Source organism: Sebastes umbrosus, chromosome 6, assembly GCF_015220745.1.
Source record: "Sebastes umbrosus isolate fSebUmb1 chromosome 6, fSebUmb1.pri, whole genome shotgun sequence".
NCBI classification, from domain to species: Eukaryota; Metazoa; Chordata; class Actinopteri; order Perciformes; family Sebastidae; genus Sebastes; species Sebastes umbrosus.
Window position 1 is genome coordinate 9,943,717 of NC_051274.1, and position 21,307 is coordinate 9,965,023.

Below are 21,307 nucleotides of genomic sequence, written 5' to 3' on the forward strand. Positions count from 1 at the left end.
TGTATTGGTTTCTTTTACTGTAATTATTCAAAGAATATGTATATGAATAATTGTGGACTTTTTTTAATTTTTCTTTGCTCTTGATCTGAGACATACCTGTTGTTAATGTAAATATTTGTCAAGCACCAATCATGCTGTGACTGCCAGATGTACCTTATTTTACATTGGTGTTATGGCTGTATTTACATACAGTGTATATCCACTGTAGTCATTTCACTTTTATTTGTACTTTTACTGAAATCACTGTTATATTTACATTTAACAGACAAGACATCTATCATTGTTGGGTATATGAGTTCAGTAGCTTCCACACACACAGCTCTAGTCCTGGCCTCTACCTCAAAAAGTATTCACAGACCATTCAAGATAAACTCTTGCTGATAGATATATAATAACACAGCTTTATCCATACGGACAGCTCACATAGCATGAAAGCAAGTCTGATAACACCGACCAAACCACCGTCTCTGTGAGAGTTGTCAAACTGATAAAAGGTGAAATCTGATCTGTGCGGGGAAAACGTCCAGAGGTGTGAAGCACAGTGATCAAAACACGGCGTACGAAGGGCAGGTGGAGCTTTGGCCTGGTACTGTTCAGTCAGTGTATGGGTGTATGGTGCAGTCATGTCTGTGCTTGTCCCTTTTGTCATAAATATGTTACATATGTGCATATATTACAGCTTATAATTGAGCGAGGTGTCAGTCAGACTTAACAACGAAAACGAGGCATACACGAGGAAACACAAACAAGCAAACAGGCTCATCTGTCTTCCTCCTACAAACTAACACCACTGAAATTGTTCCCAACAAAAAGTTTAACAGTGATCGAAAAATCAGCAGAGCATGAAGGCTGAGTAAGGAAATTGGTTACAAACACGTAGAGGTTGTTTGCCCTCATCTCCAGTAGTTGTTTGGTCTAGTGCTGCATAATTAAGTGACATCTCATCATAAGAGCTTGCATGCTTTGCCCCAGTGTGTGCGTCATTCGTTACTCAAACTGAATCAGCAGTGTGCATGTACGTCTGTTTGTATATGTGCACGCTGGTGTAGAGTTCAGGGTCGTATGGAAACAAAACAAGATATTGTATTGCTTCCAGTCTTTCAATTTGTGGCACACGTTGCTGTTGCTTACGAGGGTGTTTTTTTTTTTTTTTTTTTATTGCCACTTACCTGCTTTAATGGATATTCCAGCCAGAAGGCAGACAATGTAAGCTGCTCAACATGTGAGTTAGAAAAGCATTAGAGCTCTTGTTTGTCGTGAGCTGCAGCTCCCTCACTCCCCCGTTCAGCAATCATATCACGTTTCCAGTTGCAGACTCTCCGGGTTTACTCCCACACATTCAAATTTGAGCAGAGGGTATTATAGCTTCTGCTGTGAAGATAATACATTAGAATACACATTATGCTTATGTTGTCACCAGTGTCTTCTGAATTAGACCAAAAAAGTTGCCAGTGCCCTAATTCAGCAGTTGCATGACATGATCATCATCGCATGTGTCTGGGATATATATATATATATATATATATATATATACTGTATATATACTGTATCTACCTAAAGGTAGTTTTGTATGCCTTTCATTACATACATTAGACCTACTTTTATGTAGCTATTGCTATAAATCAAATTTTACACAAACATAACTTATATATACTAACTTAAATTATTATATATGTTATCTGACAGATTATATTGGATAATGGGAAGGAACACCAAAGGCCGTTTTCTATGTGTTTACATAGAGACGCAGGTACGCAGGTGTTTAGAGGTGTTCATCTAGACTCACCGGGTCGACGGCAGTACGCCCTGCATAGACGCGGCAGCTCTCGAGACGAAAAAGACAAATTTGCTCGTTCGTACACGCCCCTCAGCAAATTAATTTGTTATTCGGTCCGCTTAAATTTGTGCACTGTGAAACCAAACCAGACTAAATAGAAAATGAACTAAAAGTATCAATTTCACTCTGATTTGGACTGTGGCTTGTGAAAGCCAAACCCTAATTCCTACACACTGGTCCTTTAATTTAAAATATATTGGCTTTGTTATCAGAGCGGAAGCTGCCAGCCACTTTCAGTCACATCCCACAGAAGAGACAAGGGATACAACCGTTGGTCGTAAATCTCTGGTGATAAGGAGGGGAATTAGAAAAATGGGTTCTCAACATTTGTTAAGAGTTATTTATTGTACACAGCTGAAGCTCTGGCAACAGTTAGCTAAGGGGACATCAAAGTCCTGCAGACTTTGTAACGTATTCATTTTAAGATTTGTAACCTTACACCTTCTTTATTGCATCAAAATGTCGACACTTTGAACTGCCAGAGTTATACGTTTCACTGTGTTACTCCCCTCCAATCATTCTAATATCTCAATTCCCTTACACTTCAGTCCCATTTATTCACATTAGCTCTGACAGTTTTTTGGCAGCTTCTTTGTATTTTTTTCTTTTCACCCAAGCCGAGGTTTCATCTCACTCTGTAGCAGAGTATGCCTTGCTGCTTTTTCTTCTGCTCTCCTTTTCAACTTTAATCAGTCAACAAGGAGGCAGGGAACCCTCAGAATTCAGCCAACCTGTTCGTTAAAGCCATTAACATTTTTCATCCATGATTATCCCTTGGAAAAAACAACACTGCATCTGTGTTAGTGTGTAGGAGGTGGAGCGGGAATGCTGTAGGTAAGAACTGATGTAAAAGCTGTTAGTTACATTAATTAAGCAACTATCTACACAAATTAACACCTCACACATCCATTCATGTGTTCTCTCCTCAACAGCATCTCATACCGGCTCCACACAGTTACACAGAAGCAGAAGTCAGCTGTCATAACGGATGTCTACCAGCACCTCCTCTCTCTTCTTTTTTTCCTGCCGGCCCACGCTCCATTATTCTCTCTCATTAATCTACGCTGCTCACTTCATTCTCCCTCTTTTATGTTCTACCAGCAGCAAGGCAGCAGAGTGAGACAAAAGTGGTTTGTGCAAAACTTTCCATTCCGAATTTGATCAAAGCTGGCACTCATAAAATGTGATTTCATTGAGTGTTTTCCAGTGTTTCTAGATGGAACTTTTGAACTGCTTAAAAGTGACTGAGAAGTCAATATGTCTTTTATCATTCCTTTGTCAGGGAAAATAAAGAAAAGAAACTACTGATATATTTATATATCTGCTAAATTAACTTAATCAAAGGAGGACTGCATCACAGTGGTTGCAAAAAGGTTTTGAAAAGCACAAAAGTGGCCAACTCAATGTTTTGCTGCTGCACCTCTAATTTTCACTTCTATGTAAGTTTTTTATTTTGTATAGGCTCCGCCGTAAGGCTATCGCTGTTGGGTTTATCCCACTCGGGTGCGCACCAAAACAAGTGAACCGTGGTGAGAACATGATCCGACCTCGATCCGGCCCAACTGGAGAAAGCATTGCGACTCTTTGGATTAAACCAGCTCCGGTAGCAAGCTGCGCTGTGCATGTCAACACCAGACACCAGACAAAACAGTACTAAACAGGTGTAACGTCAGGCTGTGTTGAAGACCACGGGCATACCTGATGGATCTTCGAAAATATTTTCCGCCAATGAGAATGTCACAGTTTAGGAGGGTTAATGCACGCCTCCCCCTGAACCGTCTTGGATTAGCCTTCGGCGACTCCAGTGCATCAATACATTGTTTCCCAGTCACAGCCGCGCCTCATTTTCAAACTGTATCGTTTGCCTTGAGTGAAAAATTACTACGAGGTAAAAAAAGAGATGACCAGGGCCAAGCTCAAGCCGCTGATTCGGATCAGAGCAAACGAACTACAGGTGTGAAAACGCCCTAAGTGATAGTTTTCGTAGTTAGTTGTCCTCCTGCATGAGGAGGACAATCAAATCCCAGTGACTGACAGAAGTTTGCGCTTCTGATGATGTTTGTCTGATGTTTATTTCATTGGTGTCACGAAGAGCTCACAAAGAAATGTATACGTATTATTAGTGTTGTTAGATTGCAAATCAACCGCATGTTGTGAATAATGACTAACAGGTAGAGACAGGACTGTACAAAAAGCCCCTTTGTACGCATGAGACGTCTTGTACAACAGACTAATGATTGGGGCTTATTACTGTGGGATCACTGTTGCACACATTTTTAATGGACTTAAAAGCAGGGTTGTTAAGATTTTAGAAATACATTTTGTTATATTAGTTGAAATTCTGTTAACATCTAAAAGCAATCAATAAATCAAATGCTCTGACAAAAAAAAAAGAAAAATCTGTGGCTGTTGCAGGACTGTAATAATCCCGTCCAGTCATTTCATTCAGCCTGAATGTAATGATTGGACCGGCTACCTGTCTACCTACCTGCCTGCGTGCAACTTGCCTGTGCACTCAATGGGCGTTTCACCGGAGGCTTCCACCAGCTGTCAGCTTGACAGCTGTGAGGACTAACAGTATTTATTTTGATAGTGTTGGGGGAGTGTCTTTTTAGGGAGGCCTGAAGGGACGGACTGTCAGTGTTGCCAACTTGGAGACTTTCTCTCTAGATTTAGGGACTTTTGGAGCTAGTGCTGCTAGCTACTTTCATTGGAAAAGAGTTAACAACACTGGGCTGTGTTTTTCGGCCGGATCACCTCTAATGCCTCTAATGAACTGACAAAGTACGCAGAGTAGGATACAAGCACAACAGCTTTAACATCTTTTGACCTATTAATCAGGGAAAATACCTGCGCTGACATGCATACGTGTTGATTTGCATAAATAGCTCATGTACAGTACATGGCCTTATACAGATCAATTATGAGATCGCTTCTTGAACAGATTTCACGATCAGTAGATGGATTTATTATTAGTAGTTCAGCTTTTGAAATCATGCTAAAATCAGACTGCTCGATCTGCTATCATAAAATCCTGTGGTTGGTTCGTTTGCTTTCACACCACAAACAAACCGCACCACATTCTGCTTGGAAGCGGACTGACACCTACGTTTCAGGCGGTCTCGGTTCAGTTGTTTGGTCTGCACCAGGGTTCGATTGACAGCTTCCACGCCGGGCCAAAGGAACCGTACTAACCAGGCAAACGGGACTGAGGTTGTTTTAACTGAACCAAACAGGTTGGCTGTCAAAGCACCCTAAAAATGAATCTGTGCACACTTGAAATGATTAGTCAGTCAACAGAAAATGTATCAGCAAATATTCTGATAGGTCACACCCCCGTTTTGGGAACCACTGATATAGAAGCTCATTTGTTGAAAAGAAAATCTTAGGATGTGTTTGATATGTTTTACCTGACCTTCACCTGTGTTCCGTCCTTTCCTCCCTGAACAGGTAAACGCCTTCCTGTCCTTTGTGATACCCATGGTGGCCATATCTGCACTGAACGGGGTCATAGCCAATCAGCTGCTGCGAATGTTCCGCGAGGCAGAGCAAGAAAACCGCGTCTGCATCGTTGGGGGAAATCCCACCATGTTGAATGTCACCGTGGAGCCCAACCGTGCTCAGTCGCTTCGCCATGGAGTTCTTGTTCTCCGTAAGTGAACATCCCCCCACTTTACACACACACACACACAAATATAAATATATATATATATATATATATATATACCACGCTCTCAGGAGTGCAGCCTCCACATTTTTGGGCATTTTTACTGTTTTCCCCAAATAACTTTTGTGCAGAGAAGATAACTTTCAGAGATTATTTACTGTAACCAGCTACCTAATGACATGGCAACATATTTTGACATCAATTTACATGCAGAACAGGTTTTACTATATATATACAGTATGTATTAATTAAATTAAATACAAGCAAATATACTTTGCGTTGCCTTTTAGTTGATGGTTTACCATTTACAATGTGCGCTTCCATTGTTGTGTGACGTCAGACAACTGCTTCTTCGTGAAGTCGGGGTAGATGGATTTGCTGTGAGTTTACAAGTAGAAAAGTCGATTTTGAGTGGCATTCCATTGTACTGTTTCTAGTAGGAGGTCGGAAATTTTGGAGTACCGAGTTGCCTGGAACGCAGACGCATTATCCCTAACTCTAACCAGCAAGCTTGGCACTATCATCTTAACAGGAGGGAAACGCTATTTGACCGGGGACCAGATTTTGACATACCTGCTTTGTTTCTGGTCTTTTCCAGCGTTTCCATTTCTCTCTCATTAATTTCAGCGTGTCTCCTTCATTTGTTTTAATCTATCCTGTCCATCTCTTCCAAACACTTATCCAGGCTTAGCCCACCCAGTTAATCAAAATTAACCACTAAATCTGACATTTTGTAACAATTTGTTTGGCGCAGTAACACTGTTGTACTGCAGTCACACCTGTGTGGTAATATATTTCACAACAGGTCTGAACACGACTCAGCCAGTCATAATCAAGGACTAGAACTATCCGTTTTATAATATTTGTTTTAATCATCAGGAGCAGGTAGAGGAGTCAGGAGACAGCTAGTAACATAATACACACACTAAGTGTGTCAGTCGATTAGTCAGGTACATCAATTAGACTGATGATGTCACAGGCCGACACTGCTTGTAAGATAGGGCAACTTACTGTATATCAACAGCACATGTGCATGAACACCCAAAACGCTCAACATCATGCAAACAGTTTTAGTTCTTTAGAAGCTTTTAGACCAGCTGTTCAGAGGAGATTTATATCTGCTTCTTTCAGGAGGATGTCCCAACATTAAACCGGGTCAATAATTTTTATTTTTGTATATTTGTCACATTCTGACTCTCTGTCGTTTCCCTCGTTCCCACTTTTCCATTTCCCCAACCCTCTCATTGCCGTTCTCTCTATACTGCAAGGCTGGTGAGGGAAAGTGTAAACAGGTGAGCGTGTGGATGAGGGAGTAAAAGGTGGAAAAGTCTGAGGGCATTTGGTGGCAGGTAGTGATTGAACAGGTTTAGGGAGGTGGGAATGTGGCTGGAGGGAGGGACAGTGAGGCAGTGAGGCAGAATGTGACAACATTGCCCATCATCACGCTGGCGGCATGACTCGAGGATTGCAATTTTTGTCCAGACAGCAGCTTTAAGACGGATTGCCATGAAATTGTGTATAGACATTCACGGTTCTCTGACCTGTCCTCTAGCACCAGGTTGACATTTGTGGTTTTGAGTGAAATGTCTCAACTATTGGATACACACATTCATGTTTTCCCTCAGGGATGAACTGTAATAACTTTGGTGATCCCCCTGACTTTTAATCTAGCAGCACCATCAGGTCAAAATTTGCCATCGGTCCCGACTGTGCTTTGTGTTTAGTGCTAATTAGCAAATGTTAGCATTGCGAAACATGCTAAACTAAGATGGTGAACATGGTAGAAACAGTATGGCTGTGGTGGAATGGTCTTTTTTTTGCTTATGTAGCCCTCTCGACCACCTTGTTCAGTTAGATAAAGCACAAGAGTAGCTATGGGATGTACCAGTAATATGCTCGTTATCTTCACCAGGGTCATTAAGAAGCCTCGGGTAGCCACAGGGATGACAAATTGTAGCTATACTGCAGGACGAGCCTCCACTCTGAACACTTACACTCCGAGAAATACCTACAAAAAAAGATTACGTTAAACAGCTGAAATGCTTTACCTATTCCAAGAAGGATCAAAGACCTTTTCATATAAATAATAAATAACTGAGCTGTTTTGAAGCCATTCGGCATTTCATTACACTGTCTGAATTTCCCTCCGGGGATTAATAAAGGTTCATCTTATGTTATCTTTGAATGCGCACAAATCCAATCATACAAATTTATGAAACAACCTTTAATATAACCGTCTTTCACATGAAAAATATTATTTTTTTAAATAAAACAGAAGCCTTTTTAGCTACAACTACAACTTCAACTACCTACTCAATGAGAAGAACGTTTCAGTTCTTACATAGCCCTAAATGTAAATGTAAAAGTGATTAGATACATAAGCAGTGTTTCTCACACATAGACTTTACTTGGACGGCCCGTCCGTATATTAGCGGCCACCCGAGTATATTTGGCGATCCATTTTAGCATTATTCATTTTTTTTTTTTTTTATCCGTCTGAGATAACAACGATTTCTGCGATCGATTAACTAGTGGACTGGTAGCGGCAGAACAGAGGGGATGAAGAGCTCCGCCCTGCTGGTCCAGCCTCGGGCCTCGCGGCCTCAGCTGTCCGGGCTGGACGGACAGCCCGGACAGCTGTTGTCTTGACACCTCTACCTGCTCCTTATGATGGTTTTAAAAACAGCAACAATGCCTCTGTGCGTGTTTGGAGAACAACTTGTGAAAACTATGAGATCATATGTTGTGAATACTGTAAACAAATATGCATGTGTGTTTCTTTTCAACTGTAAGAATCACTGCAAATGCATACATCTTTATTCTAGCACTTGTCTCTTGTTTAATCATGTGTGGAAAAAAATCTCACAGAGCTCTCAGCTTGACATTTCTGGCATTTCATTAAGGTTTTGTCTTTGAAGCGCTCCTTCGAACACCTCGGAAGGATGAGACGGTTGCTGAAGGAACTTCTTAACCCATTCATCTCCTCATAGAGGGTGATGAGATTGGTTCTCCTTGATCTTAGACCTCATCCTCCCCTCAGCCACCTACTCCGCATCACCAGCCTTAATGCCGCCTCCCCAACACACAACTGCAAAAAAAAATTCCACTGACTCATAAAACATGCGTAGCAGCCTGTTACACACATCAAATGACCTAGGTCTCCTCAGGAAGTATACATGCTGCATTGTCCCTTCCTGTAGAGGGCATCACTGTTGTCTGACCAGTCCAGCTTGTTGTTGAGGTGCACCCCCAGGAACTTGTACGACTCCACCACATCAACTTCTTCACCCTGGATGGTGATAGGTGTAGGTGGCTTCCTGTTCCGGTGGAAGTCCACTACCAACTCTTTCGTCTTGCTGATGTTTAGCTGCAGGTGGTTGTTGCTACACCAGACAACGAATCTCTCCACCAGACTCCTATACTCATCCTCATTGTCCCCAGTGATGCGGCCGACGATGGAAGAGTCATCTGAGAACTTCTGAAGATAAGTAGGTCCAGAATTAAATCTGAAGTCAGAGATAGAAAGGGAGACAGAACAGTTCCCTAGGGAGCACCCATGTTACTCTCCAGTACCTGTGACTGGCAGTGCTAGAGTCGGACGAACTGCGGTCTGCTTGTGAGATAGTCCGTGATCCAACATACCATGGCACAGTCCAACTGCATAGCTGTGATCTTATCTGCAAGCAGGACAGGCCGAATGGTATTGAATGCACTGGAAAAGTCAGGAAAAGAACACAATTCTCACAGTGCACCCTGGCCTCTCCAGGTGAGAGTAAGCCTTGTGCAGCAGGTAAATGATGGCGTCGTCCACACTACTACACCTTTAAAATTGATCCCCCAAAAACTCCCCTAACCAGTTTTCACAAGCACAGGATTTCAATTTTAAAAGTTTAAAATGTACAGAAAGAAAGCAAATAAGCATTTTGAACTAATTTAAAGTTTTGCCTTTGAAATTGTTAAACTTTGAATTTTCATTCATTTTAATTTTGTCTAAGTAGTTGGCCTAATCCATAAATTGGACATTTCAGTCTCTTTTTAGGCTTGATTTCCACATGTTCGTTATTATATATTCTATATGTTCATTTTCATTTGTGTGCATCACTGCATCACAATTTTTTACATCCACGGTGCAGTCTGTGTGCGCCATGGATGTAAGTTCCCGTTCCCGAGGATCCTGTTCCTTCCTATGAGAGTTGCTCAGTGGCAGATTAAGCCAAAATGGCTCGACTGCCGTTTCTTCCGGCGTTCCTCCTCATCTATTGGGCCCATAGAGCAGGCGCAATAGTGTTTCTGAACTGGCCGGGCATAGGCCATGCTGTCTCCCTACCGAGTGGGCTCTCCTCCATCTCCTCCCTCTTTCCTCCAATGATGACTGCTTATGGAAAGAAAAGGGCAAATTACCTAAGCTATCAACCAGGCTCACAAATATACAGTTACGGTTACGGAACACACGGGGGAAATCAACAATCCTGCTTTTGATTTTGATGGTTGAGATCAGAAGCTAATTTTGATCGATTTCCGATTTAGAATCAAAATCGTGACACCCCTAGGTTTCAGTCATCACTAGACGTCTATGGTTAAAATGTACTAAGCATTATATTCGAAGAGCTGTGCAGGTGGAGGGTGGTCTGCCAGCGTTTCAGAAGGACTGTTTCTGATAAATGGCTGTGTGAGTTTGTGCGTGATGACCGACTGACAGTGACAAATTGCGATGGGCAGAGTGCTGAGGACGGAGCTGCCATGCTGGAATAGACTCTGAGCAAATGAGATCCCTGTCTGCCACTGACTTATTGATGGACTGAGTGGGTGTAGCGCAAAGACACACACACACATGCTAATGGAACTCATGCTGGCTCCGTCCTCTCCCACTGTTTTCGCCGCTTGAGTGTGTCTGTGTATTTTCTTTACTGTACCGGCATGTTAATGTTCTTTATTAGCTCAAGGTCACCTTTTAAGACGTGCTGACATTTCAGCACATACTCTACATTCGTACATCCTCCACAGAACAGAAAACAATCAGTGCAAAGCGTCGGTGGCGTTGTGTTTCTTTGCTTCACCCAAAGCGTCGCCTGAAGAATACCATCTGTAGAGAATGTCACCACAGAGACACGAGAGAAAAGAAGAGGAAATGTACGTTAAGACTCATGACGTTATCTCTCCTGACAGGCATACAAATTGGCACTCAAATATCTCTTCAATCTCCGTTGCGTGGCAGGCATATCATGCAGTGATAAGTGTCCCTTTCAAAGTTGTACCGGATGAGTTTCCTGCAATGTCTAAGATTGGACCTGGCACCGAAATAGCAACATCCAAGTGAACTAAGATGATGTTCTTACAACAGTGTCTCAGAATAGCCCTGTGGTGACAGGACCATACAGTTTGCCTGTTGTTTTCTGCAGTGTACTTTCTAAAGAAAAAGTCAGCTAGGGCTAGACAGGTTTCCTCATAACATGGAGTTTGTTGCTTTGAAGTCTGGGAATGACAAGAAGCTGCTAGGAAACCAGCAGCCTCACATTACAGCAGCCTTACCACCATGGACTTCAGGTGCATTAAATTCAAGCTGCTACTTCAACTTGAAAACGGAGCAAACTCCATGAAGAGGACCAGCTCCATATGTGTATATGAAGGGCTCATTCTAAGCAGACGAAAACTCAACCATTCTTAGTTTCAGGTGATTATACACTAATGAAAATATAGTTATGAATATTATATTGCATTTCTGTTAATAGATCCCCCGAAATCGTACACACTGGACCTTTAAATGAGGTGAAATCAATGTTCTTTGAGGTTGATCATGGCAGTAGTACTCAAGTCTGGAGTCCAGTCCACTGAATTAAATCTGTATATATATTGTATCACAACTTTCAGTCATAACTGCAAATATGAAAATATGTATGAAGAAGTTTGAGGCTCATTTAGTTGTAACCCTTAGTTTGAACTTCTATAACATATCCCAGGGTTTTAATGATATTATAGATTGCCTTTGGATATTTCCTTCCTGGTCAGGTGTTTTCAAGGCTGTGGAAACAGTTGATTTATTTAAAGCTTCCGTCTTCATTAAGTCTGAGCCTGCAGCACTGGAGATGGATAGTCCAACTTTGGTTGATTGCTGACTTTGCAACCTTAAACAGTGTTTTTTTTTTAAGTTTCAGAATGTTTCCTCTTGCACAGCAGGTATGCTAGACTAATTTACCTTTGCAGTGACTGAAGGCAAACTTCTCCCCATGTGTAGTTCAATCACAGATACTGCCAAAGATACAATTCAAAACAGGCTACACGTGAGGAATTTGCTTTATATGTTGATATTTGGTTTGGTGTTTTCACAGAGCAGGACAATGATGCAGATTTTAGAGCAGAGATATTCACAGCTGTTGTTTGGAACTGAACAATCAGTAAATCAATACTGGCTTTAAGATGTTGAATGGCCATACGCCACAGGTTTCAAACAAGTGCTAAATTATGACTATTTTAACCTGAGTTGGGTGGTTTGAGCCCATTCTTCCAGTGGCAATTTGAAACCAATTTTACCAAGAAGACTATGAATAGTGAATGTAGAGAGAGTTGTAATGAAATTATATTGACAGAAGAGACAAAGAGGACTGAGCTCAGGTTGAGAAGACTACAAAACCTGTCCTCTGACGCAGAGTACCGCCTTGTCATCCAATCACAAGAGTGTGGATAAAAATGTCGATGAAAGAGAAGAAAAGAGGAGCACCATATAGAGCCCCTGGATTAAACACAGCTGTTTGAATAAACCAGCGATTTGTGCCAACTCAAACGGCTCACTTCTAAATCTTTTATAAATCATTTCCTCTCTAATGCTTCTTTTGTGCTATTTTTGATGTGTTGTTGATTTTTGTCTAAACTGAAAGACAAATGCTGTCATGTCTGTGGGCAGCTACTCGGGATGTAAAGAAATACTAAACAATTATTCAGATATAAACAGATAATGGCACACAGCTCATGGGGGATATTGAGGTAATTTAAAACTGTAAGCGCCCAATCGCCACAATTTGTGTCAAAAATCACACACCTTCTTCTTTGAGTCATAACTCAGTCACATCTGAACAGAGACATGATAGAGATATTTTTCAGTGGGAAGTTTTCTTCCATATTAAAGTAATCTGGTGATAACTAGATGTGTCTACATCCATGGGTATATATTGCAAACAGGAACTGCTTATAGCCAATTCTGCATTCTTTTAATGGTGCCAATTTGTCTCAGTTTTGTCTGAGGGGAGGGAAAACCCCCGATGTAATTACATGGTTACGATTTTATGTTATTTTGTATGTTATGTTGGCAGTTGAACCTAAACGTGAGTATAAATGTCTGTTCTTAAACATTAACATTATAAAGTTCTGAACAGTATATGCACAGTTTTGCAAATGAGCCTTTTCACTTTGTGTATGTTTTTTGTGTGTGTATATTGCTCCTTATCTGTCTATACTGCATTCTTCTTTGTGGCCTCTGATGCTATCTCTCTCCCTTGTGTTCAGGAGCGGTGGTCATTGCCTTCGTGGTCTGCTGGCTGCCCTATCACGCTCGCCGCCTCATGTTTTGCTACATCTCCGACTGGTCCGAGTGAGTAACGATTCTTCTCAGCCTCTCATGCGAGGGAACCTCCAGTATGTTTGTTTGCTCAATTGACCTCTGCAGAAACACGCCGACGCTGCGTACACACAGTGCACACACACCCACACATCCAGTAGACCCTCACATGCATGAGTGTTTACACATTACTTCACAGAAGTCCTAGCGTACACACACACACACACAAAAAGATATTGGCTTAAGCCATCGAGAGGGTCATCAGTTAAGAGCGTCTGACAAAGAGGAGCCGGACAGATACATCTTCCTGATTAGATTGCCTTTATTTAACATTCTCATCGTCTCTTTCTCTCTCTCTTGCTGTCTCCCTCTCGTTTCTTTCTTCCTTTAACGATTAGTCCTTCCAAACTATGCATTGTTTCCCTAATTAAATCGAACGGACACCGTTTCAGTGAATGAGTGTTAGTGCTGAGAAAGCCTCGTCTTCCCAAACAGCATGTTTCTTGTTTGTAGGATTTCCTCGGTTCCTGTCCGTCGCTGCCTGAGGAGGAACACTGAGCTTAAAACATATTGCATATCTGCCTTCGCTCTCTGTCCTGTGTTAAATGTCCTTGTTAGTTTTTATCATATCATATCCTGTTTTTTGGCATCTGGGCATTTTAGCCTCGGTCAATGAAAACCACAACTAGTTTTGTGTAGTTTTAGTTTATGAAAACAGTTTTAGTCATCAGATTGCATTGCATATTTCAACATGTCATTCTAGTCTAGCCAAAATATCACCGTTTCTTTCTCCCTAGCCCTGTTGTTGATAAGTTTAACTTGAGGAACTTGTTACTTTGAGTCCTCCTGAATGTGTAGTCCTGATATGATGCACGGAACTGCTGCATTGAAATAACAAAACCCAGTCGGTTTGTTTTCATTGACAAACATATTTAGTCACAGTTTTCGTTTACAAAATTAACACCAGAAGGAGCAAGCAAGTTTTGTTTGTTTGTTTTTAATTAGTGTGAGACAATTTTCTAACATCTTTTGAGCTTCAGTTTCTGAAATGGCTGGACTAAACCCCGACATATCCTGGTGCTCAGATGAACAAAATCCAGAATGGTTGTTTAATTTAGATTTGTTTAAGTATGCTAATTTTGTCTCAAAAGCCTCACAAGCTTTATGTCATGCATAATTATATGCATAACACAATGATTAAAAACATTAATTCTGATTTACCTACAAGGCAGCAAAACCGTAATATTACTTAAATTAGTGAGTCGATTACTTATTAATAAGAAATTGGTTATCACATCACTAAGCAACTAGTTGAAATCCCACACTGGTTATAAAAAGTATGAGCAGCCGTTTGTCTTTAAAATAAGTGGATTATGCTAATACAGTCTTGGTGTGTTGGTGTGTGTTTTCTGCATCATGCAGAAGATGCAGTGGAGGCGTTCTTGAGCAGCAAGCGCTGTTATTATTCAGGCACTCATAAAAACACAAGGTACAGCATCAACAGAGTCAACTCTCCTGCAGTATAAAAGGACATCCTTCTTCGGTTTTGCTACATCTCATCATCTCTCATCTCATCTTCAACCGCTTATCCGGGGTCGGGTTGCGGGGATAACAGCTCCAGCAGGGGACCCCAAACTTCCCTTTCCCGGGCCACATTAACCAGCTCTGACTGAGGCGTTCCCAGGCCAGTGTGGAGATATAATGTCTCCACCTAGTCCTGGGTCTTCCCCGTGGCCTCTCAGCTGGTCGTGCCTGGAACACCTCCCAAGGGAGGCGCCCAGGGGGCATCCTTGCTAGATGCCTGAACCACCTCAGCTGGCTCCTTTCAACGCAAAGGAGCAGCGGCTCTACTCCGAGTCCCTCACAGATGACTGAGCTTCTCTAAGGGAGACGCTAGCCACCCTCCTGAGAAAACGCATTTCAGCCACTTGTACCCGTGATCTAGTTCTTTCGGTCATGACCCAACCCCCATGACCATAGGTGAGAGTAGGAACGAAGATTGACCGGTATATCCAGAGCTTTGCGTTCCGGCTCAGCTCTTTTTTCGTCACAACGGAGCGGTAAAGCGAATGCAATACCGCCCCCGCTGCTCCGATTCTCCGGCCAATCTCACGTTCCATAGTCCCCTCACTCGCGAACAAGATCCCGAGGTACTTGAACTCCTTCACTTGGGGTAAGGACTCATTCCCTACCCGAAGTAGGCAATCCATCGGTTTTCCTGCTGAGAACCGTGGCCTCAGATTTAGAGGTGCTGATCCTCATTTCAGGTGTAAAAGAGTGTTATTACCAGCCGCGATAGCGACGCTGGTATTCTTTTCACCTTATGAGTCTGTGTGTGTGTCATCATGGCAACATGTGGTGCTGGAGACACCTACTGTAGCAGGAACTACCACAGAGGAGGTTTAGAGGACTTTGCCAGGAGTTTACAGACGTAGGCAAAGTTGTTGGTAACGTTCCGTTAAAGAGAGAAAAACCCACAATGGTCACTGAAATAACTTGAAACTGACAAAAGTAATAATAAATAAAAATTTACTGAAAATTAACTAATGAAAATCAGATATTGTTTTTGAATTATGGTTCAGCAGAATCATTTTAAAAAACAAACTAATGAAACTGGCCTGGACAAAAATGATAGTACCCTTAACTTAATATTTTGTTGCACAACCTTTTGAGGCAATCACTGCAATCAAGTGATTTCTGTAACTCTCAATGAGACTTCTGCACCTGTCGACAGGTATGTTGGCCCACTCCTCGTGAGCAAACTGCTCCAGCTGTCTCAGGTTTGAAGGGTGCCTTCTCCAGACTGCATGTTTCAGCTCCTTCCACAGATGTTCAATAGGATTTAGATCAGGGCTCATAGAAGGCCACTTCAGAATAGTCCAATGTTTTGTTCTTAGCCATTCTTGGGTGTTTTTAGCTGTGTTTTGGGTCATTATCCTGTTTGAGGACCCATGACCTGCGACTGAGACCAAGCTTTCTGACACTGGGCAGCACATTTCGCTCCAGAATGCCTTGATAGTCTTGAGATTTCATTGTACCCTGCACAGATTCAAGACACCCTGTGCCAGATGCAGCAAAGCAGCCCCAGAACATAACCGAGCCTCCTCCATGTTTCACATTAGGTACAGTGTTCTTTTCTTTGGATGCTTCATTTTTGCGTCTGTGATGTGACTTGCCAAAAAGCTCCAGTTTTGTCTCATCTGTCCAAAGGACATTCTCCCAGAAGCTTTGTGGCTTGTCAATATGCATTTTGGAAAATTTCAGTCTCGCTTTTTTATGATTTGCGTCCTCCTCTGTTGTCTTCCATTAAGTCCACTTTGGCTCAAACAGTGACGGATGGTGCGATCTGACACTGATGTACCTTGACCTTGGAGTTCACCTCTAATCTCTTTGGAAGTTGTTCTAGGCTCTTTGGTTACCATTCGTATTATCCGTCTCTTCGATTTGTCATCAATTTTCCTCTTGCGGCCACATCCAGGGAGGTTGGCTACAGTCCCATGGACCTTAAACTTCTGAATAATATGAGCAGCTGTAGTCACAGGAACATCAGGCTGCTTGGAGATGGTCTTATAGCCTTTACCTTTAACATGAAGGTCTATAATGTTCTTTCTGATCTCCTGAGACAACTCTCTCCTTAGCTTTCTGTGGTCCATGTTCAGTGTGGTACACACCATGATGCCAAACAGCACAGTGACTACTTTTCACCCTTTAAATAGGCAGACTGACTGATTACAAGTTTGAAGATACCTGTGATGCTAATTACAGGACACACCTTAGTTTAATATGTCCCTATGGTCACATTATTTTACATCTTTTCTAGGGGTACCATCATTTTTTGATTTTCATTAGTTCATTCTCAGTAAATTTTTATTTATTATTACTTTTGTCAGTTTCAAGTTATTTCAGTGACCATTGTGGGTTTTTCTCTCTTTAACGGAAGGGTACCAACAACTTTGCCTACGTCTGTATATGTCTGTCTGTCCGTCCGTCCGTCCGTCTGTTTGTGGACAGATTTAACCAGGCAGCTATAAAATAAGGTCACTCAGTCAAAGTCAGTTGGAAAGAAAATTATAATTACTTGTTCTCGCCTGTCGAGATGTCCTTAGCTATAAATTCAGTTGGACACTTATTGAGACAGACAGAGACAGTGAAGGAGTAGAAGGGGTGCGTGATTAAGCAGCATCCTGTTCGTCTGTATTCATTTATTTATTTTTTGAGACTTTGCACTGGACACCAGGGAGATTCAAGAAATGTCCTTAATCGAGTATTAGACATATTAACAATCAATAGTCAGTTAATCATTAAAAAAATTACGCAACATATTTTTTTCTATAAAAACTCTGTTTTTAAACTACTGGCATGGATCATAATCACTGAAAAATCAAAGTATATAAATTAGGTATTTTGAGCAATAAATTGTACAAATTAGATGAGACTAAACTTACTGAACAGTTTAACACTTTAAACCAATCTGGCGAGCTTTAAAAGGCATTACCAAGTGAACATTAAATCAGTTTCACCGATCTCCAGAAAGTCGTTGAGCATGACTTAAACCCACAGAAAGGGGGAACATCACTGAGAGAGTTCATGGCTTTTGTTTTGACGTTGTTGGGAAGCACTGCTTAAATGCCCCTAAAGCAGAGATGGGGACTTGGACTTGGGACTTAAGTCACACATACAGTGATGATACAGTACATGCTTTGAATTCCTTAGATATAGCTATGCCGTGTTGAAGCAGAGCGGATGACATGCAGCAGATGATAGAATTTTCATTAACAACCAGAATAGACTTGAGACTTGACTTTGAATTGCAAAAATAACTTGTGAGCATCTCTGCCCTAAAGTTAGCACGGTAACTCCAGCGGTGCTGTCTGCAGTTTCCCGGCCTGCGATCTACACAGGATGTGTTCAAGCACAGTGCTGAGTGTAGGTCACCTCCATCTTATTAAACAAACAGAGGCACCACCAAGTACTACACCAGTACCACTGAGCCACTGATCCATTTGCAGCCTTTTATTTCCCTCGGAAGTTTGCTGTCCTCGAGCTTAGAAGCACCTGTTTGTATGTGAAACACTGACACATTTTCCTGGTGCAATGCGCAAATAACAGAAAACAATGCATTCTGCAGGCGGCTCAGAGCATGTTGACAGACTTAAGTTGATTTCGTGCCAAGAAGCACCCAGCAGATGGATGTGGATTGGGTGTAGAGGTATCAGTTAGTGTTGTAGGGACCGGTATAGTGTAGCATCAGTCACAACCGGTAAAACATTTATCTTTTCTTTCCTGGTAATAGTAGTCCTCTCAGATAAATTCGTGTCAACCAGGTTGGTCCTGAGTGAATCTGCCTCAAGAGGAAACTGACTGATCACCATTTGGAAATGCTGCACCTGTGGTCCACAGTTTGTCTAACGTTGTGTGTAATTATAATGAAAAATGTCTGAGGCTTGAGGGATTTCTATCAAAATAAAGATTCTACCAGAGCAACGACTAGCATCATCATCATCATCATCTGTCATCCTTCATTACATAAGCAGAGCCCACAGAGTTACCTGAGTACATATAATGAAAAGGTCAACTATCCCTGTTGGCCCTTTAAATCCCACCCTCATTCATCTTTAATGGTGTCCCTGTATGCAGGGACACCATCTCTGCACACTTCAGTGACCCTTGTCCACTGCTAGATCAATACACCAGATTCTAGTTACTGAGATGACACTTGGGAGTATCTTCACTATGTGTGAGGACATTGATTTGTTATGACTTATAACCTTTTGCTTTCCCTTTCGTGTCCGTTGTTTGCGTGTGTTAAATTGCCTTATACTCTTGTTTCTGTGATACATACCCTCCTATTTAGTATCCAGTCATCCTCACTTTGTGCACATAAAGCGATACCATACTGTGTGATCTCATGAGAGACACCTCGGTGGCGACTTATCCATAAAGAGATGACAACATAAATGTTTCATTTATTTGGGAATCATTTGCTCTGGTGCTCTACCGCCGGGAACGGGTGCAATCAGCGCAGTAGATTACACAAAATCCCACCGACAGAATTAACACGACACACTGACTGTCTCTCTCACTCGCTCTCTTCTTTACTGTCTCCTCCTGCTGGAGATTAATTAACGGAAAGAAGCCGATGCGGTTTTGGAGGTTTGCCGGCCTCTAACAGGTCCTGACCTGGGTTGAAAAAACAATTCAATCTGGTTGCCATGGTAATGAATTACGTCTGACTATTAACCACACCTTCATTTTATCTGTTTGAGAAAGAATGTTAAATAAACAATAAACAGGAAGTAAAACTGGCTGGAGGTGGGGGGGGGTGGGGGGGGGGACTTTACAGTCAAACTAAAAATACAATTTGTTTTTGCTAACAAATCCGTATACTCTATATCATGTATACTGTTTTGAGTTGTCAACTTATTTGGTCATACTTGTAATTACCAAAAAGAATATGTTTTAGTTTTTAAGTATCTGGTGATTCGTAGGTTTTTTTATGTGCAAATCGAGAATGTGCATAAAACTGGTGGATGGAAACGCACTTCAGCATATGTTGAGATAATATGAACGAAGAGTATGGTCGAGTGGGAATCAGCTTACATTAGCAGACAGGTCCACTTTCGGATGGACACTAGTGAGCCAGTCTGGTCTCACACCCAGGGCGTCAAATACCGACGCTTTGGCAGTAGCCCTCAGCATCTTGATACCGACATGCATGGCGCTCTTTCAACTAGCTTGTGTCCCGTGTTAAACAAAAAAAAGTTTAGTTATTTTTAAGGACGATGTTATGTCGCATGACACTACGTAGGCTACTTATTTAACCCAAGCTGTGATCTTTTACCTAACCCTAACCAAGTACACAGTGTTAAGAATTTTTGTTTCCTAAATTCATCCGCGAGCGTTTCACAACCCTAACCACATGTTACAACGTTAACCGTAACCGCTTCACGTTAACCGTGTGTTACAACATTAACCACGCGCACCAAACTCCTGTGTCAAGATACTACACAAAAGGCTGCTGGGCAGAAAGGTGGTAAAATATGACAAGTTGGGATGAGATCACGTAGAGTAAGTTGAGCTGGGTAGTTTCTACTTTAAGAGTGGAATACCAACTTAACAGCATGATGGGTCCTCCCAAATACTGAATGTTGTAAAGAGACAGACCTTTTATCAACATTCATAGGATATATGATAATGATGTTGCCCCAACAATGGAAAAATATAAAAGCTGCAAACCTTAAGCATATATTTATTTAAAGTGTTTTCCCACTTCAGTATCTCCATTACACTGATTTGCTTGATTATATATTTCTATATTGTAGTATCTTTAATTCTCCCCCTTCATCCCCCATTTGCTTATTTCCTTACCATCTCTGTACCCCTCCCTTCTCCTGCCCCATCTTATATAATCTTGATATCCTTACAGTGATTTCCCTCTCCTCTCCCGCTGAGTAGCTTAATCTTCCTCTTCCTTTTCCTCTCCCACAGCAGTCAGAGGGACAGAGTCAGATCACTCAGTTAAAAACAAAGGTTTACATCTCACTTGTGTATGGCAGAGCAAATATATAATATTGCATATAACAACCTCTTAAACATAAAGTGATTTGTCATTGCTCACAGTAGCTAAAAGCATTCCAATCCTTTATTGGATTGAAAATTAAATGAATACGCTCCATTTTACCATGGATTTACCACATGGATTTAAAAAGCCAATCTTACTCTTCAGTATGCGTTCATTTAATTGCAGCATAGACAATGTTTCTTTTCATTTTACCGTAGCTTTGACAGCAGGAATAAAGCCAGAGGCTGGTGGGTAGCTCACACTGCAGACTTGGAGAAGCTTCCTCTGTTAATGACGTTGGAAGCATTTCTGACAGTGGACCGACACGGCCTAAAATGAGCAGTGAGCAGTGACATCTCACCAGGCAAAAATTATTTATCTGTCAGTGGAAGATAAGATTGAAATATGATTTCCATCAAACAGAAGCACATGGCTAATTATTATGCAGAATGACAGCGATCAGTTGGAACAAAGGATTTCATTGGTCAAACATATATTTCCACAGGCAGAAATCCTCTGAAATCGAGGTCTGTCCGAATGCTTTTCCCCCCGCACGAATGTTCCGCAGGGGTGTGCAAGCATTCATAAGAACCCACAAAATCAGTTTTTATAAATTTCCGTGTAAATTTTCTGGTCGAAAAATCTGTGCTGGGATCAGATCCAGCATCCCCGCAACCCTGAATAGAACAAGCG

General features: G+C 41.6%; 1 protein-coding gene across 1 annotated transcript in view; it reads left to right on the forward strand.

The window, feature by feature from the left end:
* ntsr1 (neurotensin receptor 1 (high affinity)) overlaps nt 1-21,307 on the forward strand; it is a 42,447-nt gene that overhangs the window by 17,660 nt on the left and 3,480 nt on the right. Inside the window, exons 2-3 of the mRNA XM_037771541.1 lie at nt 5,288-5,489; nt 13,002-13,086. Coding sequence (XP_037627469.1) covers nt 5,288-5,489; nt 13,002-13,086 — 287 coding nt within the window. The remainder of the gene's footprint in view (nt 1-5,287; nt 5,490-13,001; nt 13,087-21,307) is intronic.